General features: G+C 46.2%; 1 protein-coding gene across 7 annotated transcripts in view; it reads right to left on the bottom strand.

The window, feature by feature from the left end:
• Nucleotides 1–16,879, bottom strand: part of atg13 (ATG13 autophagy related 13 homolog (S. cerevisiae)) — a 197,843-nt gene that overhangs the window by 150,016 nt on the left and 30,948 nt on the right. For all 7 annotated transcript variants that reach the window (XM_072518887.1, XM_072518881.1, XM_072518884.1 and 4 more), the window contains exons 2-3: nt 10,732–10,814; nt 5,220–5,300 (exon numbers count right to left, since the gene is read on the bottom strand). In XM_072518887.1, coding sequence (XP_072374988.1) covers nt 5,220–5,300; nt 10,732–10,800 — 150 coding nt within the window. In that variant the 5' untranslated portion in view covers nt 10,801–10,814. The remainder of the gene's footprint in view (nt 1–5,219; nt 5,301–10,731; nt 10,815–16,879) is intronic.

Genomic DNA, 16,879 nt, shown 5'->3' with positions numbered 1-16,879 from the left:
TTTCTGAGCTAGTGCGCTAACATTCTGCTAGACTTTTCCCCATACTCATAAATCGCCCCCCTTGCCTTCCTCAGCTGTTCCACCGCTTTCCCTGTAGTCAACAGCCCAAACTCCGCCTGTGACCTCCGCCGTTCCCTCAGTAGCCCCGCGTCCGGGGTCGCCGAGTATCTCCTGTCCACCTGGAGTATCTCCTCAACTAACCTATCCCTCTCAGCCCATTCCGCCTTTTCTCTGTGGGCCCGTACCTAGATTAATTCCCCTCTGACTACTGCCTTCAAAGCTTCCCAAACCGTTGCTGCAGAGACCTCCCCCGTATCATTTCTTTCCAGGTAGTTTTGGATGGACTTGTTCACGCACCCAGATCGCTTCGTCCGCGAACAACCCCAAATCCAGCCTCTATAGAGGCCGTTGTCCTCTCTCCAAACTAACCCGTAGATCCATCTAATGTGGGGCATGACCCGACACTGCGATAGCCGAGTACTCAGTATCAACCACCCCTGGTATTAGAGCCCTGCTCAGAACAAAAAGGTTGATGCGAGAGTATACCTTGTGGACATGGGAGAAAAAAGAAAACTCCTTCGCCCTTGGCCGTGCAAACCTCCATGGGTCTACTCCCCCCATCTGTTCCATAAACCCCTTCAATTCTTTTGCCGCGGCTGGCACCCTCCCTGTCCTGGATTTTGACCGGTCTAATTCTGGTCCAATGACTGTATTAAAATCTCCCACATGATCAAGTTATGTGACTCTAAGTCTGGGATCTTACCTAATACCCGCCTCACAAATTCCACAGCGTTCCAATTCAGAGCAGATATGTTCACGAGTATCACCCGCACCCCCTCCAGCTTCCCACTCACCATTATGTACCTACCCCCCATGTCTGACACGATTCTCCCTGCCTCAAATGCCACTCGTTTATTGGCCCCTGGAGCTTGACCGAGCGCACAAGGCACTGATGAGGAGGCCGCTAGCGGGCACGCTGCCAAGGGTGATGGTGGTGCGGTTGCACCGCTTTCTGGATAAGGAGAAGATATTTCAGTGGGCAAGGCAGACGAGGAAGTGCACCTCGGAAGGGCATGAGCTGCGGTTATACCAGGACTTGGGCGCAGAACTGGCGAAGAGGAAGGTCAGGTTTAGCCGGGTCATGGCTGTCGGTGGAGGTGTCGGGAGTGGCGAAGGAGCTGAAGGGGTTTATGGAGCACATTAGGGGGTAGACCTGTGGAGGTGTTTGAGGCCGAGAGCAAAGGAATTCTCATACTTCGCCCATATGCACTGGGTATACTCTCAGATTTACTTTTTTGTGCTTGATAAGGAGTTGTTGGCGGGGGTGGTCAACTTGGAGTATTCGGCGATCGTGGTCTCGACAACGCGCCGCACTGGGTGGATGTGCGAGTGGACCGGACGTGGGGACAGGGCCTGCAGTGGAGGCTGGATGAGGGGTTGTTGGTGGATGAAGAGGTGTGCGACCGCGTGAGGGCTGCCATCCGGAGGTATGTGGAGCTAAACAATACAGGGGAGGCGCTAAAGGCGGCGGTCAAGATGAAGTTTATCTCAATTCGGGCGCATAGGGAGAAGGCGGAGCGGGCAGAGAAGGCAAGGTTGGTAGATGAGATCCTGAGGGTGGATAGAAGGTATTCGGAGTCCCCGGAAGCAGGCAGTTGAAGGAGAGGCAGAGGCTCCAGATGGAGTTCGGATTAGAGCCCATGGGGATGGCGGTGGGGCAATTACTGAGGGCCAGTATATGAAACCAAAAGAGAAAATGCTGGAAAATCTCAGGAGGTCTGGCAGCATCTGTCGAGAGAGAAAAGAGCTGACATGTTGAGTCCAGATGACTCTTTGTCAAAGCTAAAAGGCATAGAAAGTGGGAGATATGAATACTGTGAGGTGGGGAATGAAAGATGAGTCATAGCCACAGAAACAAGGGAAAAGAGTGCTAACGGCAGTCCCCAGAGAGAATAAAAGGTGTGAAAGGCCAAACAGCAGAGAAATTAAAATCAGAGGGTAAACTGACAGATGTGGGGGGGAGCAAATTAAAATCAGAGGGTAAGCTGTGACAGATGTGGGGGGGAGCAAAGGGGAGAAAAGGTAAGGAGAGGGGGGATAAGATAGGGGAAAAAAATATATATACAAAGAAAGATAAATAAAATATAAAAGACAGTTAAAATGAAATGGAATGAAAACAAAGGGGTCGAGGTGGGTGAGAGCTAATCATCTGAAGTTGTTGAGTTTGATGTTGAGACCGGAAGGCTGAAGCGTGCCTAACCGAAAGATGAGATGCTGTCCCTCCGGTTTGCTTTGAGCTTCACTGGAACATTGCAGCAGGCCAAGGACAGACATGTGGGCAGGGAGAAGGATCTTGTGTTAAAATGGCATGCAACGGGGAGGTCCGGGTCCTGAATGCGCACAGACTGAAGGTGCTCAGCAAAGCAATCACCCAGTCTACGTTTGGTCTCTCCGATACAGAGGAGATCACATTGGGAACAGCGAATGCAATTGACTAAATTGAAACACTGCTTAACCTGGAATAATGTTTTGGGTCTGGGATGTTAAGCATGGAAGAGGTAAAGGGGCAGGTGTTACACCTTCTGTGATTGCATGGGAAGGTGCCATGGGTGAAGGGAGGGGTGTTAGGTATGGTGGAGGAGTGGACTAGATTATCTTGGAGAGAACGGTCTCCAAGGAATGCTGACATTTCAGACCCATTGGATGGCAATTATGGCGATTTTGGTCAGTTCTCTGGGTGTAAGTTGAACATGGGGAAGAGTGAAGTGTTCCCAATTGAGGCTAGAGGGCTGGAGAGGAGATTAGGGGAGCTGCCGTTCAAGGTAGTGGGGCGCGTTTTAAATACCTGGGCATTAAGGTGACGGGGGGCTGGGTGCAGTTGTACATGTTGGACTGGATGGGTGCAGACAGTAAAAATGACTGTGCTGCCAAGGTTTCTGATAGTTTTCCCGAACCTCCCAATCTTTGGCCCGAAGGCTTTCTTTAAAAACGTCAATGCGCTGATTTCTGGGTTTGTGTGGGCGGGGAAGATCTCACGGGTCAGGAGGGCTTTTTTTGAGCAGTGACGAGGAGGGGTGCGGCTAGCGTTGCTGAAAATAACGAACTACTACTGGAACATCGCCATGGTTAGGAAATGGGTAGTGGGGGAGGGGTCGGTGTTGGGGCAAATGTAGCACAGTAGCACTGTTGCTTCACAGCGCCAGGGTCCCAGGTTCGATTCCCGGCTTGCGTCACCGTGCGGAGTCTGAATGTTCCCCCAGCGTTTGCATGGGTTTCCTCCGGGTGCTCCGGTTTCCTACCAAAAGAGAAAACCCTAACCCTAATCCCGAAAGACTTGCTGTTAGGTAATTTGAACATTCTGAATTCGCCCTCAATGTACCCGAACAGGCACCGGAGTGTGGAGACTAGGGAATTTTCACTGTAACTTCACTGCAGTGTTACTTTAAGCCTACTTGCGACAATAATAAAGATTATTATTATGAGATGGAGGCGGCTTCTTGTAGAGGAACCAGTTTAGGGGCATCATTAACAGCGCCTTTGCCGTTCTTGCCGGCCAGACACTCCGTGAGCCCAGTGGTGGTGTTGGCCTTGAGGGTGTGAGGGCAGTGGAAGCAGCATTTGGGACTGGAGGGTGCCATGGTGTGGGCATCGATTTATGACAATCATAGGTTTACACGGGGGTGGGGGGGAGCTGGATGCAAAGCTTCTGGTGTGCCTGCAGGCAGGGATTGAGTGATTTGGCAACCTATGTATAAGGGTCAAATTTGCGAAGTTGGAGGACCTGACGGAAGGGTATGAGTTGGCCAGGAAGAATGGTTTTAGGTATCTGCAGGTCTGGGATTTCATGAGAGAGGTGCCGTCTTTTCCTGGGCTACAGCCCCTGGGGTTGTAAGATACGGTAATGTCGAAGAAGGAGATAGGGGAGGGGAAGGTGTCCGAGGTCTACAAGGAGCTGGTGGATTGGCAGGGGGCCCTGGTGGGGGACATAAAGCCTAAGTGGGAGGGTGAAGCTGGGAGGGGAGGTGGAGGCCAGGACATGGGCTGAGGCCCTGTGGAAGGTGAATGCGTCCTTGTCGTGTGTGAGGCTACGTCTCATTTAGTTTAAGGTAATTCATAGAGCACACATGACAGTAGGTTTTTTGAGGGGTTAGAGGATAGGTGTGGGCGGTGCGTGGGGAGGCCCACAAATCACATTCACAAGTTTTGGGCTAATCCAAAGCTAAGGGGGCTCACAGGGGGTTTGCGGACGTAATGTTCAAGGTGCTGGGGGTGAAGGTGGCCCCGAGTCCAGAGGTAGTGATATTCAGGGTGATGGAAGATCCGGAAGTCCAGGGAAAGAGAGGCTGATCTCTTGGTCTTAGACTCCCTGATAGCCCGGAGACGGATCTTGCTTGGATGGAGGGACTCAACCGCGAAAAGCGGCAGTGTGGGTAAGTGACCTGGCAGAATTCCTGAGGCTAGAGAAGGTCAAGTTCGTCTTGAGGGGGTGGGTTGATGAGTTTGCTCAGAGGTGGAAGCCATTCATTGACTTCTTTAAGGAGGATTAAGGGGCAGCAAAGGCGGGTGGTGGGGAAGGGGGTGGTGATGGGAAGTGGGGGAGGGTTAGTTTATAATGTTGTATGATTTTTCTTCTGCTTTGGTTTGTTTTCATGAAAATGCCTGAATAAAATATATATATATATATATTTAAAAAATTATCATTTATGATTATAAATCTTTTGTAACATTCTTAGATTTAAAAATGTCAGAACATTTAATGGAGATGTTTCAAAGGTAAACATGCATGGCATATTTCTAAGTGGTAACTGTTTATAGTAGAGCATTTTATTCAGCACAAGATATAGAACAAACACTCACCTTTAAAAAATTGCAAGCATTTAAAACTATTTGGCCCCTTGTGATTTTATTCATTTTAAAATCAAAAGTTATATGTACAATAATTATGAATAAAAAATGAGCCAGTGAGGTGACCCTGGGCTAGGGAAGTTGGGGGGAGAGGTAGCGCTGAAACGTACACGTGTCGATAGTGGGTGAGAACATAAGGAGTCTTGGTTGCAAGGCCACCCTAATACAGTAGGTCAATAGTTTACCAAAACCTTTGGCCTAGTCTCATACTTGAAGAATTTGTGCAAGGTCATGAAGGACAGCTGAAACACCTGTGGAACTACAACCCAACATCTTCAGAAGTGGATGGTAGAAAATTGGAGAGGAGGCCTTACCCAGTCTGAGCCTGTCGGAGAAGAGGATGAACGGGTGCATATCTTTTCCCCGAGCCGTGCTTGCACAATTACCTGGACGGTCTGTAAAATATTTAACCATTTTATTAAGACACAAATATCACCAGGGCTAACTTTCTTCACCTTCATAACTAGCATCAATAGCTTTAAGTTTTATTTATTAATCTAACTGTTGTGACAGCTTAGAAGTCAAGTGACTTAGAATTTTGACTCCTACTGAAGTTAATTGGCAGAGAGAAATAGAAAAATAAATAAAATCTGTTTTTTTCATGTTCTCTTCACAAAACTTAGATCATAGAGAATTTACAGTACAGGAGGCGGCCATTCAGCCCATCGAGTCTGCGCTGGTCCTTGGAAAGAGCACCCCATGCCCATGCCGCCACCCTATCCCCTAACCCCAAATCTTTGGGCTGTGGAGGAAACCGGAGGAAACCCACACAGAAAATGCAAATTTCACACAGATAGCCACCCGAGGACAGAATTGAAACCGAGACGCTGGACCGGTGAGGAAGCAATGCTAACCACTGTGCCACCATGCTGCCCTGATTTAACATAAATTAACACAAAAGTTGAAAAGATGTACATCAACAAATAATGAATCAAAGAGATGCAGGTTTAAATGTAAATTGTCTACATGAAGATCACCCAGTGACAGTCAGTTCAGAGAAGAGGTACAAATGAAAGAGGTTTCAGTTTGTCAAACTCCACCATGTGTAGCCAACCTGCTGCTGGATTGCACATTGTTATGATTGACAAATAAACGTAAAGAAGTTTTAATTGCGACAGCCATGTTCTGAGCGGTCGCAAAAATGTGGCTCTCGTCAAGGAACTTTGATTTAGGTCTTTCAGCCTCACAAAACAAGCATCAAAAGGGTGAAATGTTCTCCAAACTAACCCCCCCCCATCCATTGCAGTCCAGGTAAAATGTCGAAAAACCAGCAATCCAGCTGTAAAGGCAGTAAAAGTAAGGAGAGGGAAACCTCAACATCGGGGCAAGGGAACCTGTGTGTCGGCAGAGAACCAGCAATGGCCGACCCCATGGAATTGTCAGCGCAGATCTAGGTATTGATGCAAAAGATGATGGAATTTATTACTACTGAGCTCCAGAAGCACAGGATAAAGATGAAGGAGGACCTCTTGGCAGCATTCGGCAGCAGTAGAGACCGCGATGGCCCCAAAAAGGAAGCAATGGGCAAAATGAAGCAGAGGCTAAAATCCCAAGAGGCAACGGTGTGGGACCTAGACCTCTGTGCCACGGACAAGAGGAATTGGATTGCTGCTTTTGAGGCTGAGGTGACGAGGGCTGGTCAAGACGCAGAAGGTTTTAAAAGAAAAAGTTGACAACCAAGAAAACTCGTCCTGCTTGCAGAATCTGCGGATTGTAGGGCTGCCAGAGGGCACAGAGGGGAGGAACCCCACAGAGTACATAGCAGTGATGCTTGGAAAGCTGGTTGGTGAGGAAGGTTTCGCAAAGCCCCCAGATGTTGGACCGTTCCCACAGACCTCTCCGGCAGCTGTTCAAGGCCAGGGAACCACTGCAGGCGAGGATAGTGAAGCTCCATAGATAAGGAGCAGATCCTGGGGTGGGCAAAAAACACAAGGGTGTACAAGTGGGAGAACACACCATTCACTTGTAATAAGATATCGGAGCAGATCTGGCTAAACGCCGGGCAGAATTTAATAGCCCCAAATCTACACTGTTTGAGAACAAGGTGCGGTTTGGCATGCTCTACCCCACCAGACTATGGACCACCTACCAGGTAAGGAGTATTTCTTCGACTCCCTGGAACAGGCCAAAGGAATGTGGACATTAACAATCCAGCGGGGATGGAGCAACCAGACATGGGACCTTGGCAGACGGGTTGGAGAATCAGATGGGGTTGTAAGGATGAGAACTAAATCACTGGGAAGAACCGCTATGCTAGTGGACAACAGTACAGAAGTAAAATGAAGGGGGAGTGCACCACCTGGGAGGGAGGGAGTGCCAGGCAAGAAGGAGAGGGTAAGGAAGGAGACCAAGGAGGAATGGCGGAAAAAGAGAGGGGGGAACACATGGGTAGGGATTAGAGGTGGGGGAAAGAGTCAGTGGATGGGGAGGGAGGGTGGATGTGGCCTTCCTACAACAGAGGCACCCGAGAGAGAAAGACCGATTGAGGGCAAGGAAAAGCTGGGCACACACACTTAAACTCAACGATATTTCTGGAGACCCCCATCTGTAAGAACCATAGGTTTACACTGGCAACGATGGATGCCACATTCAAGACATGAAAAGAGGGCAGCAGGGTACTGAAGGTGAGGGACTTGAACGTGGACGGTAGAGTAGCGGCCTTGGGCGAATTATCGGAGAAGCTCCAACTCCAAAAAGGGTACAAGCTTCGATATGTAGCCACCTAAGTTGGCCAACTCCCGATTTAAAATGGCGAACGGCAAAGGCTGAAGGGAAATTCAGCCAACACAGGCAGAAACCAGCAGGTGCAGGTTTGCTGTGTATTAAAACTCTGCAAAAGCCCAGACAGCATCGATACCAGCGACCATCAGCATAATAATGTAGCAGCCATCTACATACTAATGCGCAATCCCCGGGTGCAATTGAAACATTTGGGATAAACAAAGCAAAGCCAGACTCCCCGGTGCCAGCAGGAGCCAACACAAAAGAGGTTAACGGACATCTCAAGACCGCCCATCGATCAGGGAACCGCTCCAGTATTGGAGAAATCGAACCAAGCGATTGGAACGAAGTCCAATCACCTAGAACCAGATACAGGGTCTGCCCCGAAAGGCGGGAAGCCCCTGGGGACTATAAAGTTAAGCCCCCAAGTTCAACTCGCTCTCTTCTTCCTGCCCAGGTCACCCAGCAACGCAAACCAACCTTGACTGTGGTCAGTGCAGTGACCGCCGAAAGACCGTGAGTCTTAATTCAACGCTCGCTACGAGATAGGCACTCCTAGCTACCAATCCGTACCAACTTCGAATCCCGCAGACTCAGAACCCGAACGAAAGGCCATTTGTTCCCCTGACCTGGTGGGCCAGTCCGAAGTTAAGTATAGGCCTGTTAGTTGTAGAAGTAGCTTAGACGTAGAATTTGTGCATGAGTAGCGATTACTGTGTATAATAAATGTGCTTTGATTTGAATCTTACTAATCGGCGTATTGAGTTATTGATCATTACTTGGACTTGAACCTTGTGGCGGTATCATAAAGATACCTGGCGACTTGAGAGCAAAGGTAATAAAACAGAGCAATTGAACCAACCGAAAAGTTAGCAACAGATACCTGCAGCTGCGAGACTTTCGCAGTAAGGAGACCAAGACGTTCCCCTCGCTACCTGGACAATCACTACTGGATAGGGTGTTAGCACTGAACTGGTTGCGGGGTGGGGGGGTGGATGACAAATGTGGTGACATATACAGATGACTTTTGGAAGAGGTCAGGACCCCACTGGATGAAACATGCCAGAAATGGGAGGAGGAGCTAGGCATGCGGAAAGGGGGAGGGCTCTGGGTCGAGGCGTTGCACAGGATCAACTCCATCTCCTCATGCGCAAGGCTGTGCCAAATGAAACTCAAGGTGCATAGAGCGCACCTAACAAAACACAGTTTAGTGGATTCTTCCAGGAGGTGGCGCATAGGTGCAAGAGGTGTCAGGGGGGCCCGATAACCACAACCACATGTTCTTGTCCTGCCCCAGACTCAGTGGGTTCTGGACTGCCTTGTTCAAGGCCATATCCAGGGTGGATGGTTTGGGTTAAAGATGGAGCCATGCCCATTCGTGGCTGTCTTCAGGGTATCGGATCATCCAGAGCTCTTCATAGTGATAGGAGCCGGTGCCCTCGCCTACCTGATCACCCGCCGGAGACTTCTGCTTGGATGGAGGTCAGCAGCACCACCGAGAGCCTCAGACTGGTTTTCTGGCCTAGCCGAGCTCTTTCAGTTGGGAAAGGTAACATTCGCATTGAGTGGATCTGACCAGAAATTCTACCATACGTGGGGAAAATTCAGCAGCCCCTTTAGGGATCTGTGCGTAACCAGCTACTGGGACTGGGGGGTGGTGGAAAGAAGGAGCAGATAGAGGGAGGGAAGGGTTGAGGTGGGTGGGGGTGGGGTGGTGGACACCCACAACACTCCGAGGGGTGCAGACCCCCACTCATAAATGACTGGGGGCAACATAATAAGGGTAGGTTGGCCCAGGAAACATGAGAGGGGATTTAGAAAATAAAGCCATCTGCCTCGCCCTGCACTGTAACCAATTGAGACAATTGGCCATTCACAGCTGTGTGTAGATGCATCAATATTTTAACGTACTAGCTTGTTTCTGTTGCTTGTTTCTCTTCTTCTATTATCTATATTTTATTATGGTTAGATTGTTCTTTCTCTCCGTTGCTGTTATACCATGTTCTTATACTCATGTAAATAATGAAATGCCAGTAAAAACACTTGAAATAAAGTAGAGTTTTTAATTGTCTTAGTGTTACATATTTGAATGCTTTTCTACTGTGAAGATGTATGGAATATTATTTGAGCTGTCTGAAAGCCTCAACATCTGGGGGAAAAAGTTAATAGAAGCGTTGGTTTTAATGCTAACTTGATTAAAATCAGGAGTTTTGAAACAAGTCTCAGCTCTTTTGTAAAGTAGTTGATCACTTCACAGTAAGTCTCAGAACAGATTTTGTTTGAGAGTAAAAATACTTCAAAGCAAAAAGTGATGAAAACAGATTGTTGAGAAACAGAATCTGGTCATTAAATTAAAAACATTTCTAGTCTTCAATCTGGAGCTATTCTGATAGTCCAAATATCTTGTGACATACTTTCTCACTGTGTGTAAATATATATTGTACTTTCACCATTTATTAAGCATTGTATTTAATGCTTGGAATTAATTCAAACTAAAGAGATTAGTTGATTAAAGCTGCAAGTAATTGGTCTACATAGTAATATTTGGCACTGAAGAGTGGTTTATACCTTAATTTGTAACAATAACAAATCCAGTAAGTGGATTATTGAGTGGCCATTTAAACCTCTTTGGGCATGTTTAGCACAGGGCTAAATCGCTGGCTTTGAAAGCAGACCAAGGCAGGCCAGCAGCACGGTTCAATTCCCATAACAGCCTCCCCGAACAGGCGCCGGAATGTGGCGACTAGGGGCTTTTCACAGTAACTTCATTGAAGCCTACTTGTGACAATAAGCGATTTTCATATTTCATTTTTTCATGTACTTCTCTAAAGGAGTATTGAAAAGATAATTTCTGGAACACAGGGCACACCATTGAGTGAAGGTTACAACAAAAGCAAATGCTGAGATATTTGGTGCACATTGCTCAGGAAGTGAGAATATACTACCAGAATCCAAAGCTACAGTCAAGGTTTACTTAGCTTAACTTGATCTACAGACAAAAGTGGAGGTTTTGTGCAAATTTAAAGCTTCACATTCGTTAACATGGAGGTTGTCACTCTTCTCCATAAGCATTAATCAGTGCCTTAAGGTGTGGAGAACTTTTACCTTCAGGGCAAAGAATTTAATGAACTTATCCAGGTCCTTCTTATCTTGAAGGGTCAGTTCACCATCCATGGTGAGAAAAAAATCTAAAGGTAAAACAGAAAATAATAATTTAATCACATCAGACAGAAAAGGGAAGAAATGTCAGTGTTGCTAATTGAAAATGCCAGTTTCCATTTGGCTGCTGCTGTTAAATGCTTAAGAAACATCTAGGCTGACTTCCCTCTTCCAAAGAAATTAAAACAAATAATGATTTGTTCCTTCTGAATTAGACTTACCACCACTCTCTGTAATGTAGTTTTATTTACAACAAGTGCAACAGTTCACTTCCTGCGATCATTTTATTCACAAGAGGTAAAAATATTAAGTAACTTACTGAAACTAAAATACATTGGCCGTTAAGATAAGAATTTATAAAATACATTGACTATCAAGTTTCAAACCAAAGATACAAGTAACTTTGTTTTTCCCTGCCTTCCTCAAAATCTCTATTCACATCGCAGTTTTCCTTTTCCACCTAAATTTTGATTTGCATTACTTGCTGCAAATGGAAATAGTTGACTAATTTCTTCCCAAAATCAATTTTCTCAGTTATTTATATTTCGATAAACTTTCTTTCTGCTTTACTTCAATGGTGGATTTATTGGCATTGCTAACAGTATTGCAGGTGTAATTACTCCCTCTGCTGTAAGTGCAAAGTACAAGTGGTGATCTGCAACAGTTTGGTTTGACTGTAACCAAAGATTAATCTCAGCAACTAACTACCTCCTTACCATCCCATGTATGCCCAGTTGAAAATTCCTGTCCCAAAGACATTTAAGATGTTCACAATGTCTTTGAATGCGGAGCTGGGTAGGGTGAAAGATTGGAGTGACGATCTCAAAGGGTTGGCTGGTATTTTCACATGAGATAGCAGAATAATGCAACATGACTGGAGGTTCTTCCTCCAAGCACTTTGGCTGCAGTCGTCTCTTTTCCTTAAACTTAAACTTATTGGCGTTTGGCCCCCGACATTGGAAATTCTTAACAACTCAGTATTTTTAATTAACTTAAAAGTTATTTTATCATACTTTTTGCGGCTCAATTTCTTTTTACTCTTCGAACCTTGCACAAATTCTGATTGAAAGATCTGATACCAGAGATTTAATTATATTAGTTACTTTCTGAATTACACAGTGTCTACCATTGTTTGTGGAAAAAAACAAGCAAAAATCAAATTAAAAAAAGTTCACCATTATACTATTTACAGCAGGAAAGCAACACTGCATCAATAACATTTACAAACTTAAGTCAAGGTATAATTCAGCCAATCAACAGATCAATTTATAGTAAGCTACATAAACTAAGTCTAACACCATTCTGGTGCCGCCTCTTCATAGAATAAGATACTGGTAATCATTAATTACAGAGAAATAGTTAAAATTCAATTAAAGAGATGAGCTTTTTTCCAAAGGGTCAGCTCATCCAGTTGAATGGTTGCAAACCTCCTGATGTACTGCACATTTATGCTGATTATTCCCTCTTCCAAGAAAATCTTTGATTAAATTTGTCTGCCAACTGCATTGCTGACTCCAAAAACATGCAACATCTCAAATGTTCCCTCTGCTTTCACTATATCCCATTATACTTTAACAGTGTAATTTCATTTCTGTTTGGGAAAAGCCTTTTGACCAAAGATCTCCTTGAAAGCTGTTAAGCTGCACGTATCTTATTAAGAAGTAGCTGAATACCAGCCCCCTCTTCAAAGCCTGAAATTAACTTTGTTGAATTTTCCCCAACGTCTAAACTTCTCTTTAAATTCGAAATTAGTACTGTAAATGCTGGTTTCATGAGCCCAACGCATGCAAACTTATACGTCAAAACGTCTGGTTGGAGGCATCCTGCTGGCATTGAAAAAGTTTTTAGTCCTTCTTTGAAAATCATTTATGAAGATCACATCTATTTAAACCAAAGCTTTGTTAAATATTGACATTTTCTTATTCTTTTAACCGTTTATAATTTATTTTCACAATTCCGACACAGTGATTAGCACTGCTGCTTCACAGTTGACCAGGGTTCAATTCTGGCCTTGGGTGACTGCGTGAAGTCTGCATTTTCTCCCTGTGTCTGCGTGGATTTCCTATGGGTGCTCTGGTTTCCTTCTACAGTCCAATGCTGTGCAGGCTAGGTGGATTGGCCAGGCTAAAATTGTTCCTTAGTGTTCAAAGATATGGTTAGGCGGGGTTACGGGGATAGGACAGGGAGGGTCAGTGCAGATTTGATTGGCCAAATGGCCTTCTTCTGCACTGTAGGAATTCTATGGATTCGTCAATGGAATTTCACTGCAGAACGTCATATACTGAGGCTTGAAGAGAATCAAGCAGGCAACGTGTTTCACACAGAGCTTGGTGGGTGCCTGAAACGCGTTCCCAGATGTATCTTGACAGACACATGAAAAGGCAGGGAATGAAGGGATACAGATCATTTGGGCAATAAGTGGTAGGTCTAAATAGGGAATCTGGATTTACCCAGGCTTGATGAGCTGAAGGGCCTGTTCCTGCTCTAATGTTCTTTGTTCTATGTATATATTGTTGAGGTGTTTCGTCCAAAAATTCTCTCATGCTGCCTTTAGTTCTTTCACCAATTATCTTAAATCGGTATTCCTCTGTTCTTGATCTTTAGGTCACTGGGAATACTTTGTATCTGCTCTGTCCAAGCTCTTCATGAGTTTGAGCAACCCTACTATACTCCCCGTACACACACGACTGTGGGGCAAAATTTGGTTGCAACTCTATCCACAATTTTACTGACAACACAACCATAGTGGGCCGGATCTAGAATAACGACGAGTCAGAATACAGCAGGGAGATAGAGAACCTAGTGGAGTGGTGCAGCGACAACAATCTATCCCTCAATGCCAGCAAAACTAAAGAGCTGGTCATTGCCTTCAGGAAGCAAAGTACTGTGCACACTCCTGTCAGCACCAGCGGCGCTGAGGTGGAGATGGTTAGCAGCTTCAAATTCCTAGGGGTGCACATCACCAAAAATCTGTCCTGGTCCACCCACGTCGACGCTACCACCAAGAAAGCACAACTGCGCCTATACTTCCTCAGGAAACTAAGGAAATTTGCCATGTCCACATTAACTCTTACCAATTTTTACAGATGCACCATAGAAAGCATCCTATTTGGCTGCATCAGTCTGATATGGCAGTGTTTTTCAAACATTTTTTCCGGGACCCACTTTTACCGACCAGCAGACCTTCTGGACCCATGACGGCCAGCGTTCGCGAGACATGCCGGCTGACGTCAGTGGCCCACGCCGGCCAACCTTTGCGACACACCATTATTGCTTTCCTTTAATGCGGCAGGTGGGCCTGCTTGGTCCTCATGATCTCTCTTGCGTCGTCATTCAATGTTACATTTCTGCTAAGGGCTTCAGCTGATGATTTAAGTTCTTGCTACATGCTGTTATGTAAGAGTACCTTTAATAAATGGGTGTGTATATAAATATCTGTAGTGAGAGTACCTTTAAGAAATGGGTGTTTATTACTGCAGTGATGTCAGAGAGTGGGTGGAGCTGGGCTGTCTGTCATCTTTTCACTTTCGTTTTAGGCTGTTTGCTGCAGGGTGTGTTTTAGTTTTGTTTTCAGTGTTGGAGCTGAAGCCAGACCAAGCAGTATACTGCTGTTCTCTCTGCCATCAAAAGACTATCTCTTGACCATTTGGTGAATTCAGAATTATAAATGTTTTCAGCAGTGACTTTAACCTGATGTGCTGCTGATAAAGGTTTTGTTTTTAAGTCGTATGGATGTTGAAAAGGAAAGCTTAAAGGTTTACTTGTGTTGTAGTCTTTGAATTACTGGTTGCTAAGATGTTCACTGTATGTTTTAAAAAGGTTAACTTGAGTTCATAGAATAAACATTGTTTTGCTTTAAAAATTACATTTCCATTTCTGCTGTACCACACCTTTAGAGTGGGCCATGTGCTCCCCATACCACAATCTATTAAAAGTTGTGGGTCAGGTGAATTCCATGATACACTTTGAGGTTCTCTAAACCCTGGCCCATAACAAGGTTTGAAAAAAATCAAGAGGTTTGTACTCGAACTCGCCATGCTGAGTCTTCAAATGTTTTTGAATATTTGAGGGTTTTAAACTTCATTTGTCAGTACTTCCCTGCACAGGCTTTGCATCCTGATTCACATTGGCACAATTATTACTTATTGGAGAATCCAGCTGAGAAGGTCGTGCAGTGCTGGTCCAAGGAAACAGAAGAGCTCCTACGTGACTGCTTAGACAGTGGACTGGTCCATATTTAAGAAATGAGTATGCCACCACCGTCACAGACTTCATCGGCAAATGTGTGGACGACTGCGTGCCAAGGAAAGGAGTATGCACGTTCCCCAACTGGAAACCATGGCTCAATCGCGAGATTGACTCCCTACTGAAGGACAGGTCTGAGGCATTCAAGTCAGATGACCCTGACCGATACAAGAAATCCAGGTACGACCTCTGCAAAGCCTGCCAAGAGAGAATATCAAGCCAAGCTAGAGTCACAGACAGACTCTCGGCGGTTGTGGCAAGGCCTAAACAACATAACTGGCTACAAACGAAGCCGAGCAGTATCTCCGGCAGCAGCGCACCTCTCCCCGATTAACTCAATGCATTCTATGCTCGGTTCGAGTGCCCCAGCAGCCCATAACTCACCCATACCCACCATCACAGCTTCCGAAGTCAGATCGGCCTTCCTGAAAGTGAATCCTTGGAAGGCGACGGGCCCGGACGGGATCCCTGGTCATGCACTCAGAGCCTGCGCGGACCAGCTGGCAGATGTGTTCGCGGACATCTTTAACCTGTCCCTACTCCACTCCGCGGTTCCCACCTGCCTTAAGAAGGTGCCAAAGAAGAACCAGGCAACGTGCCTCAATGACTACCGTCCGGTGGCCCTGACTTCAGTCGTAATGAAGTGCTTCGAGAAGTGGGTCATGAAGCGCATCACCTCCATACTCCCAGAACGCCTTGATCCATTGCAATTCGCACACCGCCGCAACCTGTCCACAGCAGACGCCATTTCCCTGGCCCTACACTCATCCCTCGAACATCTCGACAACAAGGGCTCCTACATCAGACTCCTATTTATTGACTACAGCTCCGCCTTCACACCATAATCCCAGCCAAGCTCATATCAAAGCTCCAAAACCTAGCACTTGCCTCCGCACTCTGCAACTGGATCCTCGACTTTCTGACCCACAGACCACAATCAGTAAGAATAAACAACAACACCTCCTCCACAATAGTCCTCAATACCGGGGCCCAACAAGGCTGCGTACTTAGCCCCCTACTCTACTCCCTGTACACACACGACTGCGTGGCAAAATTTGGTTCCAACTCCATCTACAAGTTTGCTGACTATACGACCATAGTGGGCCGGCTCTCGAATAACGACGAGTCAGAATACAGGAGGGAGATAGAAAACCTAGTGGACTGGTGCAGTGACAACAATCTCTCCCTCAATGCCAGCAAAACTAAAGAACTGGTCATTGACTTCAGGAAGCAAAGTACTGTGCACACCCCTGTAAGCATCAATGGGGCCGAGGTGGAGATGGTTAGCAGTTTCAAATTCCTACGGGTACACGTCACCAAAAATCTGTCCTGGTCCATCCACGTCGACGCTACCATCAAGAAAGCACAACAGCGCCTATACTTCCTCAGAAAACTAAGGAAATTCGGCATGTCCACATTAACTCTTACCAACTTTTACAGATGCACCATAGAAAGCATCCTATCTGGCTGCATCACAGACTGGTATGGCTGCTCGGCCCAGAAACTTCAGAGAGTCGTGAACACCGCCCAGTCCATCACACAAACCTGCCTCCCATCCATTGACTCCATCTACACCTCCGCTGGCTGGGGCAAGCGGGCAGCATAATCAAAGGCTCCTCCCACCCGGCTTCTCACTCTTCCAACTTCTTCCATCGGGCAGTAGATACAGAAGTCTGAGAACACGCATGAACAGACTCAAAAACAGCTCCTTCCCGCTGTTACCAGACTCCTAAACGACCCTCTTATGGACTGGTCTCATTAACACTACACCCCTGTATGCTTCATCCGATGCCGGTGCTTACGTAGTTACATTGTGAATTGAAAAAAAATGAAAATTGCTTATTGTCAC

This window comes from Scyliorhinus torazame, chromosome 10, assembly GCF_047496885.1.
Source record: "Scyliorhinus torazame isolate Kashiwa2021f chromosome 10, sScyTor2.1, whole genome shotgun sequence".
Classification (NCBI taxonomy): Eukaryota; Metazoa; Chordata; class Chondrichthyes; order Carcharhiniformes; family Scyliorhinidae; genus Scyliorhinus; species Scyliorhinus torazame.
Note: the sequence above shows the minus strand (reverse complement) of the source record. Positions and strands in the feature narration are given on the sequence as shown.